At 42.7% G+C, this 22,633-nt stretch overlaps 1 protein-coding gene across 4 annotated transcripts; it reads left to right on the top strand.

Annotated features, from left to right (window-relative positions):
* Positions 1 to 2,785: 2,785 nt before the first annotated feature.
* Positions 2,786 to 22,001, top strand: PRKRA (protein activator of interferon induced protein kinase EIF2AK2). Of its 4 annotated transcripts, none has more exons than XM_065413328.1 (8): positions 2,786 to 2,866; positions 6,051 to 6,220; positions 11,371 to 11,452; positions 12,292 to 12,370; positions 15,154 to 15,271; positions 17,646 to 17,743; positions 18,981 to 19,155; positions 20,984 to 22,001. In XM_065413328.1, exons 1-8 carry the CDS (start codon positions 2,802 to 2,804, stop codon positions 21,136 to 21,138), a joined length of 942 nt encoding a protein of 313 aa, XP_065269400.1. In that variant the 5' UTR covers positions 2,786 to 2,801; the 3' UTR covers positions 21,139 to 22,001. The 4 variants fall into 4 exon arrangements, with proteins under 4 accessions (XP_065269400.1, XP_065269399.1, XP_065269401.1 ...); XM_065413327.1 differs by having other exon boundaries at positions 20,981 to 22,001; XM_065413329.1 differs by lacking the exon at positions 2,786 to 2,866 and adding an exon at positions 3,107 to 3,395 and having other exon boundaries at positions 20,981 to 22,001.
* The last annotated feature ends 632 nt before the right edge of the window (positions 22,002 to 22,633 follow it).

Raw genomic sequence — 22,633 nt, 5'->3', positions numbered from 1 at the left:
CTTAGTTGATGTGTAGATACGACTTTACTCAAAGTTAGGGGATTTTACAGTATGTTAATCTCTGCTTTTCTCACCCTGGGGAGAGACTTTGCTCTGTGTGTTGTGGTCTCACTTCTGCTTTGCTGATGTTTACTGTCTTTTCTGGCTGGTTGGTGCTTTTGGGTCAGGAGGGCTTGGTACATGTGTAATTGCAGTCCCTGGGGAAGATCACCCTCGACTCCGCCATCCCCGGGACAGACAGCAGACTGTGACCTGACATCATCGAACGGACGCAGAAAAGAAGAAGGTCCTCATCGTAGACGTCACGGTGCCTTTTGAAAACCGGTCACCGGCCCTCCACGAGGCCCGAGCACGGAAGGCGTCAAAGTACACCTGGCTGGCCGAGACCTTGAGAGCCCAGGGCTACGAGGTCCAGATACACGCCCTGATCGTGGGAGCCCTGGGCTCGTGGGACCCCCACAACGAGCCGGTTCTGAGAGCGTGCGGAGTTGGTCGACGCTACACCCGGCTCATGAGACAGCTCCTGGTGTCCGACACCATCAGGTGGTCCAGAGACATTTATACGGAACATATCACAGGACACCGTCAATACCGCATTGAGTAACCGAGACCGCTGACCAGGGAAATAACCCACTTCCTTCCCTGAAGGACCAAGGGACGCGCCCCACCCATGTACTTATCTGCTACACCGATACTGAGTTGGACTCCTTATTCATTCCATGGGTGGCGTACCCGAGCCCACTTATCCACTGACACTTTAAAAACCCTTGCACCCCAATCTGGGTCTATGCAGGTTATGCGAGATGTATGTATATTCTCATCCTTGCAAACGATACCTGTAACCCCCCATAACCCAAGCCTGACCCCAGATGTACAGTACCTTGCCTCTTAACTCGTGTATATTTCATTTTAAACATTAACTTTAATAAAAATTTTCTGTATCAGAAAGGATATTCTTGTGTTTTATTGCCTTTCCCCACATGATTATGTGTGGATTTTGTTCTGTGAGCTTGGGAGGGGGGAGAGGAATTTAGCAGTTTGTTCCTTCGTGGACGGTGGTGTGTGTCTGTGGGGCAGGGGAGGAAGGTTGCTGGGGTGTGTCAGCATTTGGTAGGAGGGTGTGACATAGCAGGATACAATCCAGGCTAATGAGTAGCTATGTCACCCCTACCCTGTAACCTGGGGTGCCTTTTACAATGCCTTGCTGCTGTAGCCTCAACCTGGACTGCTCACAGTTACCAGCATGTAAATCACTCCCAGCTATGTCTGTATGTGTGCTGCAGCCAGCCAGCCACACTTTGGCTCTTATCAGCCTTAGTTATGCTGCAGGTTGACCCCCACATGTACCCGTCCCAGATTTCCCCCCAGAAACATATGTCCTATACTGCGCAGTCCCGTCCCCCTTGGACAGTACAACTATACTGAGTCCATTATTCCTTTATGGGAATAATATGCATATAACTTGTTACCATAAATGGAGTTACCCAGACATTTCAACCTGAGCACATTGGATTAGATATAAAAAGTTTATTAACAACAAAGAGATAGCTTTTAAGTGAGTACAAGAAATGAGCCATAAAAGTAAAAAATGGTTACAAGAAAAATAAACGTAAAATGCTTACTAGTGCCTAACTTAACAAACTACATTAGCTTCAAAGCAAAAAGTTTTCTTACCACATGCGTTCAGGAGTCTTACACTGACTAAACTCTTTAGGTCAGGACACCTGCCCTAGAGTATCCAATAGCTGCTGCCTTTGTTTCCTCAGGTGCAGTGAATGCAAAGGGCAGGGACAGAGACAGAGAGGGGTGCCTTTGGGTGTTTGCCCCTCCTTTTTATAGTTTCAGTTCCCCTCTTGAAACATATTTCCAGCTGACCCAGGAGATAAAGAGTCTACCAGGAAAAATATTCCCTGATGGTTTTTTCACCTGTTTGAACTTCATCTTCCCTTCCTGCTTGATGACTCTGTTCACTGCTTAAACACAAATTAAAGCAAGCACACAGTCCTCTGTTTAGGACAGACCTATTTGCCAATATCTGTTTGGGCAGGACTGTGGGGTTTGGAACCTGGGTTAATAGCAACCACATGAGGGAAACTTCCCATACAATGTTGCCATACACAGTTCACCAGGCCATTACTAAACAGCAAGTTATGGATTTTCAAGTGATAGCTTACAAGATATATTTTGTATAAAGATTACTACAATGGTATGTAGGGGGTAAATTAGGGTTGCCAACCCTCCAGGATTAGCCTGGAGTCTCCAAGAATTAAAGATTATGTCATGTGATGAAATCTCCAGGAATACATCCAACCAAAACTAGCAGCCCTAGGGTAAACACTGGGGTGTACTCCACCACAGAGGGGCACATGGGATTTTGCTGGGCTTTAAGAGTGTTCATATACATGAGTGGGGAGTGGCCTATGCTGGGGTTGACGGAGGGGGAATATAGGGCTTCCCTCTCTGCCCCATGGGTGTGTTGGGGGGGAGGGGGCGGGTATTACTCTCCCCACCGGGATTCCTGAGGGGGGAGGGTTTGTGCATCACTGGCCAGGCCAGGCCATACAGGGTGCGCTGAGCGAGGCCGGGCCCATCTCCTCCGCCCCCACAGGGTGCGCTCCGCGGAGGGCAGGAAGGACTGTCGTTCTCCGGGAAGGTGCCGGGCCCCGCAGCGACAGGAAGCGGGGGCTTTGCCGAGCAGGAACGGCAGGTAGCGCCGCCCCGCTCTCCCGGCGCGGCCCCGCCCCCACAGCACGCCACTAGGGGACGCGCTTCGCTGGGAGGCGGAGGCGGCCGGCCCGGCCATGTCTCAGGAGACCTTCCCGGCCGCGACCCAGCAGAGCCCGGAGGCGCCGGACAAGCCCCGCAGGTCAGGGCGCAGTGGGGCATTGTGGGTAATCAGGGAAACCTCTCCCGCTCCCCACTCACCAGAGGTGCGCGAGCGGCCGCGGCCAACTGCTGCCTGCGGGGGTGGCACCGGCCGGGCTCGTGCCCCCGCTCATTGTCGCTGCGGCCCAGCTGCCCCAGTTCGCAGCGCAGCGAGCGGGGAAAACGCTGGTCTCTGTGTGAGCCCCAGGCCCCCCGCAGAGCCCGCCTCTGCCCGCGGGTTGCCCAGCGTGAGTCCTGTCGGCCCCAGAGAGCGGCCAGCTGCGTCCCGCCCTTCGGCCTGGTTTCGTCCCGGGCTCTGACCCGGCGCGGGGCCTTTACCCCCGCCTGCTCTCAGCTCAGCCACCGGGGTTGCAAGTGTAGATGCTGCACCAGCCTGCGCCCGCCGCCAGCCAGCCGCTGAGGCTCAGTCCCTTACCCTCGGACTGAGAGTGATGCAGTCAGAGGCAGGCTCAATAGCCCTTAAACTCAGCTCTCCGTTGAAGATCCCTCTCAGTCATGTCAGTGTAAAGGTAACGCTGTTAGCCGTTGTAAGCAGGACTCAGCATCCCTGAAAAGGAGCCACCTTCATGGTAGAATGTGACAGCTGTTAAACATGGCCCAGTCCTTCATGCACCCTGTCCAGTTCAAACCAGAAGTGGTGGACTTATAGGTACAGCGACAGTAATCACCCCCCTGGCAAGAAAGATCCTGATCCTCAGAAGTATTTAGGTCCCCAACAGCCCATCTTTCAAACAGTGCCATGGTACATTTTGACAAATGCTCAGGAACTAGTTTCATGATACTTCCAGCAGCATAATGTTCTGTCATCCTAGTGGTGGAGCAAAATAAATAATGTAGGGAGGGGGAAAAGAAGTCTAGGCCATGTTCCAAGCCAGACAAGGAGAGTGTTTGTATACCATGATCCTACAAACTCATGTGTTTGACTTTAAGCCTGTGAATAGTCCTGGCCTAAAACACCAGTTCCTGAAATAGCCCAGCTTTTGATGGAGAACAGCTATCCAGATACTGTTAACTTTTGAACTTGATAAGTTTTGAGATGGGTGCAAGCTCAATCTACTATGGACCTGTCACCTTCAGATCCTCCTCAACAATGATTGTTTCTTTGCTGTGGAGAATTAATAAATGCTTTCGGTATCCAACCACTTGTGCATGTTGTAACTGATGCCACTCCCAGTTGTCTTGGTGATCAGAAGAAAGTGTTAATTACTTGTAATATAATGTTATTTTGCAAATATTTTGTTTCCCCTATTCCTATCTGCCAATAGAACAGTTGCCTACAACAATCTGCCATTTGTTTTCTATCACATTATATAACTGATTCTTTATTGCTGTGTTTAAGAATGATCCTGTATTTTAAGTGTTTGTTATCTAACTTGCATTCTGGTTTCATAGCATGCAGCTTCCAGCTGAAAACCACTTTCCCTCCCCCCTTAATTGTCAGTGCAGGCTTTCAGCATAAAATAATTTTTCTTTCATCATTTAGTAAGATCAGTTTGATTTTTCATAACTTGAATGGACGATGACAAGCTGTCTTGAAACACAGGTAATGAGAGCCTTTCACAAGGAGGCCAGTGATTTGAATCCAGTTCGGTTCAGTAGCAACCAAAATTCATTCAGAGACCTATGTAAACTAACTGGAGTCCATCTGTTTTTTGTTGATAGGTGTCCATATTACAAAATGAAACAAAATGACATTCTTGTTGGCACTTTCAGCATGTTGAATCGTCACGAAGTCTGTGTGTTCTTCTCATTTTAGGCAGCCTCTTTAGAAGAGGGCTGAGGTACATAGGATGGCACTTTGTAGAGAATTTTGCAGTCACTACTGATACTATAATAGTGCTGTGACTAGTCTCCTGATTTGTCAGTCTGGTACTCTTTGTGCACTAAATTTGCTTTACAATGTAGAGCTGATAGTTCTGAATAGCATGCAAATGCATGTAGGTCCTCCTGATGCAAAAAAATCATACATGTGTGTGGGTTTAAATACTTGTTGTCCTATTGGGTATTAGGATAGGAAAGTCTTGTAAATCTGAGAAACTGCAGGTTTTTTTTGTTTTCAACATATCCCTCTAACTCTGTCCCCTCTTTGTGCCAAAAGCTTTTGCCAAATCCTGTTGGTTTTTCCTCCACAATGATTTGTAAATTAACTTTTCTGGTCTCTTTCCCAAATGCTAAATACAGACATGCCTTAGTTTAGCTTAGCTTGATCATGTTGTGACTGTCTGAGCTACCTGTTTTTCCTCTAATCACAGAAGTTCTCAAACTGGGGGTCGTGACCCCTCAGGGGTTGCAAGGTTGTTATGTGGGGGCTGCAAGTATATGCCTCCCAGCTAGCTATCAAGTCCGCTGTGAAGTGCACTAGTAAGTCTGCTGTGAAAAGTGATATTAACAAATATCACTTTAAAATAGTGTTAAATAAAAAAAATGTGTTTTTAATTTATAAAGAAACTCAGAGGCTTGCTGTGTGAAAGGGGTTGTAAATACAAAAAGTTTGAGAACCACTGCAATCTTTTCCCTTTCTCTGCTGCAGCTAAAATACTCTTCCTTTCTTGCTGTTCTAGTTTTGATGTGCCCATCCCTAGAGCCTCTTATTGGGCATTTTGAAACAAGTTTAAGCTCAGACCTCTGAATAGCTTTTCCACCTACCTACATCTCTGTTCTTGTTTCCTCCTATGCTGCAAAATAAACTTCACATATATGAATGGATGCAAGGCCCTACACACTGAAAATTCGTTAAACTATTTTTTCCTCATCCAGATTTTGGGGGGGGGGGGAGGGTTGGTAATTTTATCCTTTTACAGTAGCTAGAGCTGGTTTAAAAAAAAAATGGAAATTTGGGAGATAATATTGGCCTAGTGAACTGGGACTCAGTAAACTTGGGTTCTATCCTGGTCTACCATGGGACCTTGGACAAGTACTTTGCTTCCCTATAACTTGGTCTCCCCATCCCAATGTAACAATGCTTGTCCTTTTTTGTAAAGTGCTTTGAGATCTATGGATGAAAAGTGCCACAAAAGCCAAGTAGTAAAATTATTTCTTCAAAGTTTCAGTGAAAAAAATCATAAGATTCAGATTTTTTTGACCAGCTTTAAATACAGTTTTCCCATCTAAATTATTTTCTTTTGTAAATTATTCATCGGGAAATCTTATTCTTTTCTTTGCAGCTTGGAGGAAATGATTGTTGCCAAACCAGGGAAAACACCAATTCAGTTGTTACATGAATATGGCACGAAGGCTGGTATCACTCCTGAGTACAAGTTTGAGAAGGCTGAAGGACAAGTACATCTTCCAAGTTTCACCTTTAAAGTCACAGTAGGTGAAATAACAGGCACAGGTCTGTAATGTTGCTACCCTTTGGTATGGTTGTTGGCAGTGGTTTAAGAAAAAAAAAATCTTTAATTATTTCCAATGTGTATTTTCCAGTGGAAAACAACAACAACAAAAAGTTACAATTTGGCCATTTCATTTATTTAATAGGTTAATATGCTTTGCTTTTGCTCCTTCCAGTACTTGCCAAACTTTAACAGCTTTGCCTAAAAAGCAAGCTTTTAAACTTTGAGATTCACATGTGACTAAACTAAACATTAAAACAGTGCAGTTTTAGGCTGTTAATTCTGATTTGATATTTTCAGAAAGTTCAGTAAAAAGGCAAAGATAAATATTACCTTGGCTAGGTAAGAATGTTCACTGGCTGAAGGGAAAATCTCCAAGAGCTGCCTGCTAGCTTGAGGATTCTGGAAAACCTAACCTAAACAGGGCTGTCGATTAATCGCAGTTAACTCATGCGATTAACTAAAAAAAATGAATCCCGATTAAAAAAATTAATAGCGATTCATCGCAGTTTTAATTGCACTGTTAAACAAGAGACTACCAATTGACATTTATTAAATATTTTGGATGTTTTTCTACATTTTCATATATATCTTGTATTCTGTGTTGTAATTGAAATCAAAGTGTATATTTTGATTACAAATATTTGCACTGTAAAAATGATCAGCAGAAGAAATAGTATTTTTCAGTTCACCTCATCCAAGTACTGTAGTGCAATCTTTGTCCTGAAAGTGCAACTTTCAAATGTAGATTTTTTTTTTTTTGTTACTCAAAAACAAAACAATGTAAAACTTCAGAGGCTACAAGTCCACTCAGTCCTACTTCTTGTTCAGCCTATCGCTAAGACAAACAAGTTTGTTTACATTCACAGGAGATAATGTTGCCCTCTTCTTATTTACAATGTCACCAGAAAGTGACAACAGGCATTTGCATGGCACTTTTGTAGTCAGCATTGCAAGGTATTTACGTGCCGGATATGCTAATCATTCGTATGCCCCTTCATGCTTCGGCCACCATTCCAGAGAACATGCTTCCATACTGGTGACACGTGTTTAAAAAAAAAAAAAAAGTGTTAATTAAATTTGTGACTGAACTCCTTGGGGGAGAATTGTATGTCCCCTGCTCTGTTTTACCCACATTCTGCCATATATTTCATGGTATAGCAATCTCAGATGATGACCCAGCACATGTTGTTCATTTTAAGAACACTTTCACTGCAGATGTCACAAAATGCAAAGAAGGTACCAATGTGAGATTTCCAAAGAGAGCTACAGCACTCGACCCAAGATTTAAGAATCTGAAGTGCCTTCCAAAATCTGAGAGGGATTAGGTAGGGAGCATGCTTTCAGAAGTCTTAAAAGAGCAACACTCCGATGCGGAAACTACAGAACCCGAACCACCAAAAAAGAAAATCAACCTTCTGCTAGTGGCATAGATAATGAAAATGAACATGCATTGGTCCGCACTGCCTTGGATGGTTTTCAAGCAGAACCCGTCATCAACATGGACACATGTCCTGTGGAATGGTGGTTGAAGCATGTGCATCTGGCACGTAAATATCTTGCGACACCGGCTACAACAGTGCCATGAGAACACCTGTTTTGACTTTCAAGTGACATTGTAAACAAGAAGTGGGCAGCATTATCTCCTGCAAATGTAAACAAACTTGTTTGTCTGAGCAATTGGCTGAACAAGAAGTAGGACTGAGTGGACTTGCAAGCTCTAAAATTTTACATTGTTTTATTTTTGAATGCAGTACTTTTGTACATAATTCTATAAGTTCAACTTTCATGATAAAGAGATTGCATTACAATACTTGTATTAGGTGAATTGAAAAATACTATCTCTTGTCTTTTTACAGTGCAAACACTTATAATCAAAAAAATATAAAGTGAGCACTGTATGCTTTGTATTCTGTGTTGTGATTGAAATCAATATATTTGAAAATGTAGAAAACATCCAAAAATATTTAAATAAATGGTATTCTATTGTTTAATTGCGTGATTGTGATTAATTTTTAAATTGCCCGATTAATTGCAATTTTTTAGTCGCTTGACAGCCCTAATTTTAAATTAATCTGTTTGGAATAAACTACATCTATTGTCTTCATGATAGTGCACTAAGTATAGAATTATTACATGCAAAAAAAAAATTACATTAAAAGAACATTATGGTTGTAAAGTCAAGCACTCAAAAGCCAAGGAAATTCCAGAATTAAAGTTGCCTATGCATCCATGATTTGGCCCCCTTGTACACAGCCATTATGAAAATTACATGCTCTAGTATATATTTCCATATGATAGCTACTTCAGTGAAAGCATAGTTATTCATTATTTATCTGTAGCCTTGTCAATGTGTGACCCCAGATCTTAAATACATACCATTTAAGCCATGCACCAAATAAGAAGTTGTTAGTTTCTTCTTGGGTGTTTCTATCATGCTTTTGCCAAGGTAACTGAATGCTTCTCAGACAATGAATTGATCTTCAGAACACTCATATGAAATTAGGTAGTCATATTATCCTCATTTCTTAGATAGCAGAACTGAGGCACAAAAAGTTTAAGGTCAAGATTACAAGTGTGTCCACTAATTTTGGATGCTCAACTTGAGATGTCTAAGGCCTGATATTTCAGAGCACTTAGCATTTTTGACACTTTGTATATTCAAAGCACAGTCCCTATTGACTTCAGTTGTGAGTGCTCAGCACTTCTGCAGATCCACCCCCAGGAGTCTCAGGTTGAGCACTCAAAAATGAGGAACATACAATTAGTGGCTCCCTTCGGAAAATTTTAGTTTAAGTGACTTGCCCAGCAGCCTGAAGGAATAGTGTGAGAGGCAGGAATAGAATCTAGTTCTCTGGGATGGCATTCAACATGAATAACCAGGAGAACATCCTCTCTCTTCTTGCAGTCCCCTGCTTCATTCACTACACAATTTCCAGGAGGTTGGTGCCACCAGAATGAGAGACCACCTAGACTATCATCAGAGGGACTGAGTGGACCCCAGTGTGCTCAGCCAGCCAGGGGTTGTCTACCCTGTGTGTCCTCAGTCATATACTCCAGGAGGTGAGGGCAGCCTTGCCTCCCACTTCTCTCTCTCTTTCCTGGAATGGGTCCTGTAGGTAGGTGCTCTCCACCCACTGCTCACCACTGGCCCTCCAGAATTAGACATTGGACCCCTGCCCCATGAGCCTCCCAGCCACCCCCAACACCCAGCCTGAGCTGGCTGAATGACATCCATCTGTATCACCTCCAAACCACCAAGGAAACATCTGTACGCACTTGTGTTTCATACTATCCACTTCATCGCCCTTGTGTCTCCCCCCCAGCCCACCTCCCCGACACTAAGTGGTGGGACCTGCTGCCACCTGAGGAGGGGAGGTAACCTAGTGGTCCAGAATATATTCCATTCTGGTTCATGGCCCACCAGGGATATCAGTTGGTGGCTCCTCCATGAAGCCATAAGCATGGGCATGTAGCTGGTGCAGTTCATGAACTCCCCCAACACCTGTCCTGTCTGCAGTGAGTGGGAGATCCTGGCACACACCTATGTACAGTGCGTCAGTTTGCAGCCCCTCTCCTGGCTCCTCCAGAACCTGTTACAGAGGTTCTGGCTGCACTTTTCCTCACACCTCCTGATCCTTGCACACCCCATCCATGGCCCCGCAAAGTTGCAAAACCTCATCAACCTCCTGGTGCTGGCAATACTGCCATCCATCATACCAGGAGGAAGAAGCTGGGCAGGGCTCTGCAACTGTAGGGCCTATTTCCAATCCCTTGCGAAGTCATATCTCCAGGCAGAGTTCCTCTGGGCCAGTGGTTCTAAACCTGGGGTACACAGAGGTCTTCCAGGGGGTACATCAACTCATCTAGATATTTGCCTAGTTTTACAACAGGCTACGTAAAAAGCACTAGCAATTTTTCAGTAATAGTGTGCTGTGACACTTTTGTATTTTGATGTCTGATTTTTGTAAGCAAGTAGTGTTTAAGTGAGGTGACACTTGGGGTACACAAGACAAATCAGACTCCTGAAAGGGATACAGTAGTCTGGAAAGGTTGAGAGCCACTGCTCTGGGCGCAGTGTCCACTGATTCCTTAGATGCCTTTGAGGAGCAGTGGGCACTGTCTGGGGTTATCTTCTCAGTGTCCCCATCCAGTTCCCTGATTTTCACCCTTTGACCTTCACTCCCATCCCTGTTTTTTCATTTGTTGTCCCCAGTATTCACTTGGGTCCCAGGTTCACTGGTTTCTCCCGCCGCCGGCTAAGGGGCAGGGCCTTTAGCTGAGGGCAGGCTTAGGTCTGCCATCTCCCAACAATCACAATAGGTACGCACTTTCCAGCTTCTGCTATGAACAGCCTCCATTATTACACAGCCCTAATTCATCCCCCATGCAGATCCATGCAGTGCACTGAATGAGGCAGGGTTTCTGTGGGGGCGTGGGGAAAAAGTGTGATCATGTGCATATGATAATGCATATGCACATGATCGCTGAATTAAGGATGCACAAGCTACCTTAAGCCTGGTGTTTCCTGACTTTTGCATACTTGACTTTGCAACCTTAAAGTTTAAGTATAGTTTCTAGGGATGTCATAGATGAGGTGTGTGTTGTTGTTTTTTTTTAAGACTTAAGACATTCTATAACATAGATCATCAGCAGGGTTCAGACTACAGTACTTGAGGTAATGCAGCAACTGATAGTAATACTGTATGCTGTTATTCTCCGTGGACTACCACTAGGGGGAGATGAAAAACACTGTGCCAGTGGTTTTCAGAGCTATGTATTTGCTGACAACAGAGGGATACAGAGACTCAGGACTTCTGGGTTAAATTCCAGATTCTGGAGGAGTGTTCTATTTTGGTTATATAGAATTCTGCTCTTTATGCCCCCACCCTCCCCATGTCTTCCTCTGCTACTATATAACCCACCGTAGATTCCCTCAGCAAAGGCACTATAGAGAAAGCCACCCAAGCCTGCCTTCTGAGGACCCCATCTCAAACCCCAATGTAAGGGCAAGAGGGAGCATGTCGGGGTGGGGCTGCATAACATAATGCTATAGAGATTCCAGACAGGGCTGTTATAACAATTTAACAAGGTCGTCATTAGTCACATGTTGTCATGCTTTAGGGATATCAGATTGTCTGTTTTAATACAGGTGAAGGTCATAGCAAGAAGATTGCAAAACACAGAGCTGCAGAAGCTGCCTTGAACGTTTTGAAAGGAAATCCAAGTATTGGGTGAGTTAGGTGTGGCTGTATTGTACTGCACAAAATGTCACTGCCGATCTAAATATGGCATTAAAAGAAGCTCTGAACACCAATCCCGCCCCCCAAAAACCCCAAACTATCAGTTCAGCAGTTGGAAGACTTCCGTTTCTTTTTGAGGAAAGTTTTTTCTAATTTAATTCTAAAAACTGACACTCTCTCAAACATTATAAAGTTACTTTTTCTGTAATCTGGATTCTTGTATTTCATTCTTTTCCTAGTGAAACTGTCTAAGATGAAATGGGACTAATGTCTTTTTTTCAGATGCTACTTCTGTTGCAAGATGGTGTACTGTGTAATGTGAAGCTGTTATACAGGTGGCTTTTCATCCAAAAACATTCTTTAACAAATTTACATGATTATAGTATAATAATAATTGAAGGCACCTCCTATATATTCAGTTTTTACTATTTTCTCTGTATAACCGGTCAATCTGCTGTTTGTGTGATTCCCCACCTCTGCCCCCCACCCCTGCCATGGAGGAGAGAAAGAGACATGTTTAAAAATAAATATTCACAAGTTGCCAGGGGACACATTAATATCAGGTGTGTCTGGCTCTAAAATTTTAAATCTCAAATAATTACGATATAGTGTTTTCCACACCTGAGAAGATGGGGATTTAGCCTTGGACACTAATCATGCAAAGATTTTAATGGGACTACTCACATGTGTAAAATTAAGTGTATGCATTAGAGTTTTGAGGACTGAGGCCCTAGGTTATTAATGGATTAGTGCCTAATTTATGTCCCTCTTCAGCAGTTTTAACTTAAAGTTGTCAGTTTAAAAAAAAAAAAAAAGTTAAACTATTTTAGTCTTTCAGTGCCAGACTCCATAGTTCCAGATTCTCCAAAGCAACCACAAAATCAAACCAATCCTATAGGTACATTACAGGTAAGATGTAACTTTTTTGCATTTTAAGACCATCATGCCATATAGTTCAGCTGTGTGTAAAATATTCCTTAAAAAAAATGAATATTGGATAAGCCTGAATTTAAAATCTATTCTTGTTCTTAGACTTGTCAGGCATTATTTACACTAAACTAGCAGCTACTTTTTGAACATATCTTTCTTACTTTTTTTTTTTTAGTTACAGAAGGCAGCATAGACAGCCCAGAGCAAGTAGTACAGGTCAGAAAAGAGCAAACACTAATTGTGTTCACTGCGGGGAAAGCATGTAGATAGCCAGCTGTAGTGAGAATATGAAATGTGTATGCAACTAACTTTACTATTATAATTATGTTTAAGTCCAGTTAATACTGTCAAAATTAAACCATGGTGTGAACAGACATGACAATTTGGCTTCCTATGCTATAAGATTTTCTTTAAAATGTTCACAAAGCTGGTTGAAATTGGAGACCCGTAGACAACATATTTAGAGGATTATTTTTAATGTGTTTTGATGAATTTAAGGTGTTCTGTATTTCTGAAATTTAGAGTGTTTATGGAAGAAGAGGAACAGAATATTATGTACAGAAATCTGCCCCTTTAAATAATGTTTCATGTCTGCTTTGTTTGACATTTTCATATGAAACATTTAGTATCGCAGTTAATACACATATGCATTAAGTGCTAAAGTTTAACACTGTAGGATGAACCCTTGAGGTCTAAACACAAAGTGCTGTGCACTCTGCCTCCAATCCAGGGAAGCACTCAGCCACATATGCCTTGCTGGATTGGGGCTAGAGTGCTCAGTACCTTGTGGATTGAGCCCAGACACCCAACCCTGAAGACAGTTTTGCATGTGCTTTAAGCACAAGTAGTCCCATTGACTTTGAGGGGGCTTCATATTAAAGGAAACTATTTGCAGTGTTTTGACCTAAGTTTACTTGCATGGCTCTGAAGAATCTCATGGTTCACAAATGACTAGTTGTAAGTAAGAATCAAAAACTGAAAATCTCTTGCTGGACATGAGATTTGGCTGCTTCTTGTTTAATTTTTTTCCAGAGACATATTTAAGGTAGATGGTACAGAAAGCTTAGCTTAAGACTTCCCTTAACAACAGTTTTCATTAATGAATAAGTCCTTGAAGCCACATTTCTTGACCATTGCTTTTAAAAACTTAAATAAATCTAGTCAAGGTGTTTCTCTCTCTTAAACTGAATATTTTAAAGGAGATGAAAGGGATGTGAGAGTGTATGTACCATTCTGCTCTTCAAGAAATAGAAGATAGAAACTTTAGTTGAAAGGCATGACTCACTACGAGGTCAAAAAGAAAAACTCACAACAAGAATAGCAACAGAGGGTCCTATGGCACCTTTAAGACTAACAGAAGTATTGGGAGCATAAGCTTTCGTGGGTAAGAACCTCACTTCTTCAGATGCAAGTAATGGAAATCTCCAGAGGCAGGTATAAATCAGTATGGAGATAACGAGGTTAGTTCAATCAGGGAGGGTGAGGTGCTCTGCTAGCAGTTGAGGTGTGAACACCAAGGGAGGAGAAACTGCTTCTGTAGTTGGATAGCCATTCACAGTCTTTGTTTAATCCTGATTTGATGGTGTCAAATTTGCAAATGAACTGGAGCTCAGCAGTTTCTCTTTGGAGTCTGGTCCTGAAGTTTTTTTGCTGTAAGATGGCTACCTTTACATCTGCTATTGTGTGGCCAGGGAGGTTGAAGTGTTCTCCTACAGGTTTTTGTATATTGCCATTCCTGATATCTGACTTGTGTCCATTTATCCTCTTGCGTAGTGACTGTCCAGTTTGGCCAATGTACATAGCAGAGGGGCATTGCTGGCATATACAACATTGGTGGACATGCAGGTGAATGAGCCGGTGATGTTGTAGCTGATCTGGTTAGGTCCTGTGATGGTGTTGCTGGTGTAGATATGTGGGCAGAGTTGGCATCGAGGTTTGTTGCATGGGTTGGTTCCTGAGTTAGAGTTGTTATGGTACCCCTCTGATACTTGACAACAAGAATAGGATTGTGTTTTTTCTACTATGTTTTTATTTTAATGCTGTGGGTACAGTATTGCATGATGTGATATGTTCACTGTCACTAGTTTTGTTAATTGATTCTCTGTTTTAAGCAGGCTGGCCTTGCCAGTCGGTACTATAATTTGGATAGTCATATTAAAAATATGAAAAATCAAAAGAATTGAATTTAATAGCTCAGAACAATTAAAGGAGGAATTGGCACTTATTCAAGGCTTAAAGTTTCAAGTTTGACTAAACAGCTGAGATTGAAGCTGGTTTTTAACTTTTCTGAACAGGACCAGGTCCCTCTCTCTTACATGGCACTCCAAACCCTGCCAGCCTGAAGAGTGAGGGCTCAGGATCAACACCCTACAAAACCACCCTATGGCCTTTCATTTTTAGATAGGGTTTTAGGCTAACACAGCTCTTTAAAATGTAACTTACTAGTGTTTGGAGGGCTTTTACATGTGCTACTAGTATTTGCAAATACCAGAACAGTTTTTTCTGTTTGTCCCCATCTCTACTTTGACTTCTGGTAAATGTGTCATTTTAGGTAACTTATATCCTTGTGTTTTCCCACATCAATATATTGTGCTCTTCAAGCTATTATTGAAATATTTTCAGTGTTATGGTGGTAAATGTGTTTTAAAAAATGGACCAATGAGTTTTGCTAAGCAAAGATGGTAGCTGTTTGAAAGGGATGTTTAGAGACAGACCAAAGCAGAATCTTTTTTATTAGTCAGGTCTAACCTCTGTTTCTTTAGGAACTGGCTGTTCAGAAGGGATGGAGACTTCCAGAATATTCACTTGCGCATGAGTCGGGGCCTCCTCACAAGCGGGAGTTTACAATGACTTGCAGAATAGAAACATTTGTAGAAACTGGTATATATATATATTTTTTTTTAAATCAACACAAAATGTAGCAAATTTAGAATGTGGTCAGTTTCCATAGCAGTCTCCAATGAATTGTGAGTGTTTCTCTCCCCCCCGCCCTCCCCCCTTTATTTAAAAATCTTAATATTGTACCTTTTTTGGTTCTTTTTTAAAGCAGATTCATGACATACAAAATGCATCATTGGCACACTTAAAATATTTGCTATTAGCGTTTGGACAGTGAGGATACATTTTCTGTTTCCTAACATTAAGGAAGAGACCATTTAAAAAAGTGTTCCATTATTTAACTTGAAAATGCTGGAAGTTATGGTGTTAAATTTTAAAATGCAGACTTGCAGTGCTTTTAAATATTAGGATAAGTGATATTCTGAATGACAGTTCTGTCCTATTACCTCAAAATTGGCAAGAGAATGTGCGAATACATTGCACAGATATCCTAAATAGCGTTTGCACATAAGACTTTTAATCAAGCTATTTAAATGTTGCATCTAAAACATTTCTCAATGCAATAAAAGTTGTTGAATGATACCTCCACCGTGTACTGAAGTAAAATATTCCATTTGACGTTAGCAACAGACTATGCAAATACACAGTAGTTTTATTTAAACAAGTATTTGATGAATGACATTCATGCATTGTGTATGTTGGATAACCTGCAAAAATTTTGCATTGGCACTTACTCCCTTGTAAACTCTAGAGTTACAAGTATAGAATTTGCACAAAAGTGATTCTTGACCAGCCTTTCTAACCTAGTGATCAGCATTTGGTTAGCTGCAAATAACCCATCCTCATATTAGATTGTTTTGGAATTTTTTGGTGGAGGGGAGGACTCCCTGGTTGTGCTTAGTGACATTCTGATCTAGAATTTAGGTTTTGAGAAGTTATGGAAAGGGATTGGTGAGGAGAAGCAGCAGTTTGAAATACTTAGTGCAAGACACGGTGGGCTTGTCTACACTACCGCGCGGGGTAGATCTAAGATATGCAACTTCAGCTACGTGAATAGCGTAGCTGAAATCAACGTACTTAGATCTACTTACCGCGGTGTCTTCACTGCGGTAAGTCAACAGCTGACTCTCTCCCATCAACTCCGCTTGCACGTCTCGTTCTGGTGGAGTACCGGAGTCAATGGGAGAGCGCTCAGCGGTCGATTTATTGCATCTATACTAGACGTGATAAATCAACCCCCTCTGGATCGATCGCTGCCTGCCGACCCGGCGGGTAGTGTAGACGAGTCCTAAATCTTCCTCCTCAGAACAGGTATTAACCTCCAGCTTTGAAGCTCAGTAGTAATGATAGAGGCAAATAACCATCTGGCCCTAAGTTTTTAAATGCTTAATGTGTTTTCGTACAGCTGAGAAATTGGAGGTTTACTTACTTGTAATGGAGTCTACGGGAGAATCCCGCTCTTTAAATCACTATAAAATACATTCCAAACCCTTTTTCCTTAGTGTACTTCATAAGACTAGATCAGACAAATTCTCTAGGAACTCTGAATACCTGTAACCACCAGTGGTTAACAATATTGCATTTACAGGGAGACTTGCAGGTTGAATTCAAGTCAGGTGGATTGCTCAATGATTTGGGTCACCCATTTAACCCCAAAACAGGTGGCTAATGATTAAAATGTTGCTATCTGATGTCTCTTTGGTGGTCTACATGAAGTGAGTTGATTTTAGTCTAGTTCTTAGTGAACAGGTGTCCTCCATCACAAAACCATTACCATTGCAATTATTAACTAGCACCAATATTGGCAGTCTTAGCAGAGTATCCCAGGATTAACTGGACTTATAGACTGAAGTGTTCTTTCACTACAGGAGGTGATCCATTCAGTTTAGAACTGAGTTATTCTGGAAGAACAATGTGAGAACTTGCACAATTTCACATCTTCTGCTTGTTCTGAGTACAAATAGAAGGCTTCAGTTCTTTTAACGAAGTACCTTTCAGTTGTATTACAATTCTTTCAAAAGAAGGAAAATGTGAGTAAGAGTAAGCTGCAAGAGTGTTTGTGTCAAGATATTATTTTAAATGTTTTATAATAATGAAACTATTTGTGGAACCCAAACACATCTAAAGACCAAATTCTGCTTATCTACAGATTGAATAATCAACAAGCTGTAGTAATTCAGGAACTCAGTGTTGCAGCAATGTGCCCCCAATGCTAGTCCACTAGCAACAGGATTGAAGTCAGTTTATTTCACATAAGCCTTCAAACAGCAGTCAGATAGTAACAACTTATTTCTTACTGTTTGTGGTAAATTTGAACCAGCAACCTACAGATGAATTATCAGTCCTCTGAGCCACTAAGTTCACCTCAGTGCATTTTTCTCTTGTTAATACTCTTTGGTTTTGTTTCTTTATGCAGGGACTGGGACATCTAAGAAACTAGCAAAGCGAAATGCTGCTGAAAAATTACTTGCCAAATTCCACAGTTTCCCTCCAGATAGCATCAATATTTCCTTAGTAAGTAATGGGCAGAGCAGCATAAGTGCCATAAATCCTGTCAGACAATTCAATGACAAAACTAACAAAATATGGTCAGACATTTTCATTATCACAAAGTTTTATACCATGTTCCTATTTCTAGATGGACCCAAAAGCTCTGGGCTATCATCCAAATTTGCATCAGATTATTAGTATGACATTGGTGAAAGAGACTATATAAGGACAGACACCATTAAAAGTAGGATTTTTCTCTGTGCTATTCTTATTAATTGGCTTCAAATAACCCATCCTCCTATTTAAATAAAACATAGGGAAGGAATGGAACACAGAGGAGGGAGGAAAAGAGCTTTGTTATATGTAGATATCCTTTGTCATAATGTCAAATGAGGGTATCAAACGGGGATAATTTTTATTTGACCAGTAACATAAGGGAGTTCTGGGAGCAGGGATCTGAAAAAGTGGGAGAGGGGGAATAAAGTGCAAAAAGTAAAATAATTGATTAGTGTTTTAGAATCTGTTTGCTTACTACAATAATAAAGTATAATACCTCGACACAGACAACGCATGCTGGTGAAATATAAGTATTTGCCTAATTAAGTGATTGGGAAACATAATAAAAATACAAGACATGATGGCCTATTAAAGTATACCTTCTGGGATATACTAGGTTTGTTCACACTAAATTTGCATGGCATATCTAGGGTATCAAAGAGGCCATCAGGCAGCCACTGCTGGCAGCTGCATATGCTTTGCTTTCCCCAAGCAGCAATACACATCACTTCATTCAACAGTATTGTCTGCACACTCTCTTGTAACAGACACTGTGGAGGAAGCAGCCATGCAAGAGGCATAGAACACAGGGCCAGACCAGTTTAAAAGGAGTGGAGAATTGAGGTTGGATGAAAAGAGGGAGAAGGCACCAACTGTGGTTGTGAGGAGAAGAGGAGCAAATATGGGGGGGAAATTAAAAATAAAGAATGAGAGACAGGGAGAACACAGGCAGAAAGTAAGAGAGTTGTAATCAGGCCAAAGCATAGCATAAGGAATAGGGTAGTGGGCAGCCAGGCACCATTCCATCACTGGGGCAGTTGAACAGAAAAGCTGGAACTCACTGAGACACTATATAAAGGTGCTGTGTGGAAGTTTGCATTTTCTGTGTTTTTGCAGATAAAAGTGAATATTGCATGATATTTTTGTTGAACAGCATTTTATTAATATGTAAAAACAAATCTGAACCCTCTTCAAATGTTTTCAGGGAAATGAAGTGGGAAATAATTTAGGATGCACATGGGATGCCTTAAGGAACTCATCAGAAGAAAAAATTACCTTGCTGAAGAGAAGTCCACTCAGTATTCCTAATACAGACTATGTCCAACTGCTTGGAGAAGTTGCAGAAGAACAAGGTTTTGTTATAACATATTTGAATATAGGTATGACTTTTGGTGTGTTAGTATTGTAATACATGAATGATACATTCCTCCTCTCTGATCCACACTTAAGCAAAACATGCAGTGATGTTAAATGGGAGCTCTGCTCATACAGCATAAGGAAAACTTTGCCTTAAGGCTCTAAACCTGCAATTGATATATGTGGGTGGAGGCTGCACTCACATGCAGCTCCACTGAAGTCATGGTTTGCCCACATGGAGTCTGATTGGAGCCTAAATTATTATAACTACAGAGGCATCCAAGCCTAAATTTTAGCCATTATTTATGGCTAAGGCTACAATGTAGTCACGGGTATTTTTAGTAAATAGTCATGGACAGGTCAAAAATTCACGGGCCCGTGACCTGTCCATGATTTTTACTAAAAATACCCGTGACTAAATCTTAAGGGGGTCACTGCTGGGGGGCACCAGGACTGCTGCAGGGGCAGGGGGCATCTGGAGGGGCAGTAACTGCACCGGCTGCCCGGGCACCGCTACCTGGGGCTGCCCGGGGAAGCGGCTATTCTGGCTGCCCAGGCACCACTGCCAGGGGCCACCCAGGGAAGCGGCTGTAGCGACTGGCTGGGCACCGCCTCCAGCAGCAGCTGCACTGGCTGCCAGGGTGCCGCTGCCGGGGGCTGCCCAGGGAAGCAGCTGCTCAGGCCGCCTGGGGCTACCACCAGGGGCTGCCAGCAGCAGCTGCACCAGCCACCCAGGGACCGCTGCTCAGGCGGTCTCTGGGGCCAGCCGCTCCGGCTGCTACTTGGGCAGTCCCCGGGGCTAGCTGCTTGGGGGCCACCTGAGCAGTGGCCGGTGCTGCAGCAGCTGGTGCAGCTGGCTGTGGGGCCACTCCAGCAGCAACTGGGGTGGCTGTCCCTGGGGCCACCTGACCAGCTGGCCCCGGAGCCACATGTTTGGGGGTCAGCCACACTGGCCCCCACAGAAGTCACGGAGATCGCGGAAAATCACGGAATCCATGACTTCCGTGACCTCAGTGACAAACAGCGAGCCCTATTTATGGCTATGAACATAAGAGCCAAAGACTTCCACGTCCCCACTTACTATGATTTCAGAAGTTTGGTCAATCTAGCTGGAATTGTAAATTTTCCCTTCCATTCTCGTGTTCTGATTCTTATTTCTCTCTTTAAATCTCATGTTCCCCTCCTCCCTTGTGTTACCACCACTTGAGCTGTGACACAACCTTGCAACTAGAAAAAGCAGATACAATCTTGTATGGTAGTTAATACCACTCATTTTTTATTGCATTAAGATGAAAAAAGTACTGTATATGCAGTCTGGACTATACTGACTCTTGGCAATGCACATACTATTCTTAACCCTCCAAATAGAGATGTCCTGATTAATAAGAAATTATGATGGTACAAAAGTGTTAGCTTTGATAATGCAGGGTAAGATTGATTAAAATCTTAGTTCACATTTTAGTGATATCTAGTAACTAATTTACAAGTATCTAGCACAACTGCTATTCTAAAAGTTAGTTTGACACCTGCATAGTTGATAATATTTCCAATCATTCTTTCCAACATTATTACCAAAATAACTATACATGCTGCACAGCAGGAATAGAAAGAACTGGATGGATCATTCAAAAGTATAGTCAACATTCTGTCCTTATCCTTCATAAACTTTCCATCCATAAGTGTTTTGGAAATTAATTCTGTGTAATAAGTGACTAAAAGTCAGTGTGGTTGTATTCGTGATTTTAATACACATCACTTGGAAAAATTTGGGGGTAACAAGGGAACTTGTGCAGTAACTTATACAAGGCATAATGTTGAGCTAATCGTTTTTTGCTTATATAATTTCAGAAGAGCTGAGCGTGAATGGACAGTACCAATGTCTTGCTGAACTCTCAACCAATCCAGTCACAGTTTGCCATGGTACTGGGATTTCTTGGGGCAGTGCTCACAACGATGCTGCTCACAATGCATTACAGTATTTAAAGATCATGGCTGGAAGAAAATAAACTAGAAATAGAAAAAAATCTTTTGATAAAGATTTAACTTAAAAGATATTTCCAAAGTTGGATGCTTTCCCATATATGTAGTTCAAATTAATTTTGGGCTATTTTTAAGTCACTCCACAAACACCATTTTAATTATGCATTGCTTTGAATTGAGTCAGTCATAAGGTTTTCATTTTGGATTGGTTTACTGTATTTAGCTCTCAGTATTGTAAAGCAGTGAGGACATTAAATTACTGCTTGCATACTTACTGAAGCATAAATGCTCCCTTATGGAAAACCTGTAGGGAGAATTATAAATTTGATACCAGAGTTCGAGAACACAGACATCAAAGATGGTAGCTATAGGAAGACCAATCCTACAGTGTCCTGAGTACCCCCTAAACACCATAGTTTTCAGTGGGAGTTGGGGATGGTCTGTTCTTTGCGGGGGCAGCCCTTTGAAGAGCATATTCTGTTGCTGTTTATAGCCCAATGGAAATGTTTTTGATTATATGCTTTGGTATCATAGAATATCAGGGTTGGAAGGGATCTCAGGAGGTCATCTAGTCCAACCACCTGCTCAAAGCAGGACCAATCCCCAACTAAATCCCCAAATGGCCCCCTCAAGGATTGAACTCACAAGCCTGGGTTTAGCAGGCCAATGCTCAAACCACTGAGCTATAAAAGATGGGCATGGTGTTTTATGAATGTTCCCATTTTATTTTATTTTTATTGTGTGTGAATGGTGGCCTTTTAAACCCATTATCTGAGATTGGAACTTGAAAGCAATGTAATGGCTACAGAAACATCACTGCCCTCTTTTAATAAAGATATCTATAAATGTCATTAGCTGTTCTTTAATAAATTAAGGTTAACTCCTGTAACTGGTATTTCTCATCTTATTTTACTAGTTCAGTCACACATTCCAAGAAGTTGGATACACAGGGTGACCAGGTGTCCAGTTTTCGACCGGAACACCTGGTTGAAAAGGGACCCTGGCAGCTCCAGTCAGCACCACCGACTGGACCGTCAAAAGTCCGGTTGGCAGTGCTGCGGAGCCAAGACAGGCTAGTCCCTACCTGTCCTGGGGCATTGCGTCCAGCAGATCCAGCTCGTAGGCGGGGGGTGTTTGGGGGGGGACATGGGGCTCTGTGCGCTGACCCCACCCTGAGCACCAGCTCTGCACTTGGCCAGTGGTTGCTGGGGGGCAGTGCCTGTGGGCAAGAGCAGCATGTCCCACGGAGACTCCTGCCCCCCCCCCCTTCCACCTAGGAGCTGGACCTGCTGGCTGCTTCCAGGGCGCAGTGCGGTGTCCCAGGACAAGCAGGAAGCCTGCCTTAGGCCCTCTGCTGCGCCACTGACTAGGAGCTGCCGGAGGTAAGCCCACATCCCAACCCTGAGCTCCAACCTCCTGCCCCAGCCCTGAGCCCCCTCCTGCACCCCAAACCCCTCATTCCCGTCACGAGCCCAGAGCCAGCACCCCCAGCCCAGAGCCCTCATCCCGCCCACACCGCAA

This window comes from Emys orbicularis, chromosome 11 (genome assembly GCF_028017835.1).
Source record: "Emys orbicularis isolate rEmyOrb1 chromosome 11, rEmyOrb1.hap1, whole genome shotgun sequence".
In the NCBI taxonomy this organism is placed as follows: domain Eukaryota; kingdom Metazoa; phylum Chordata; order Testudines; family Emydidae; genus Emys; species Emys orbicularis.
The sequence above is the reverse complement of the archived record's forward strand: the minus strand, read 5'-3'. Positions and strand labels throughout refer to the sequence as shown.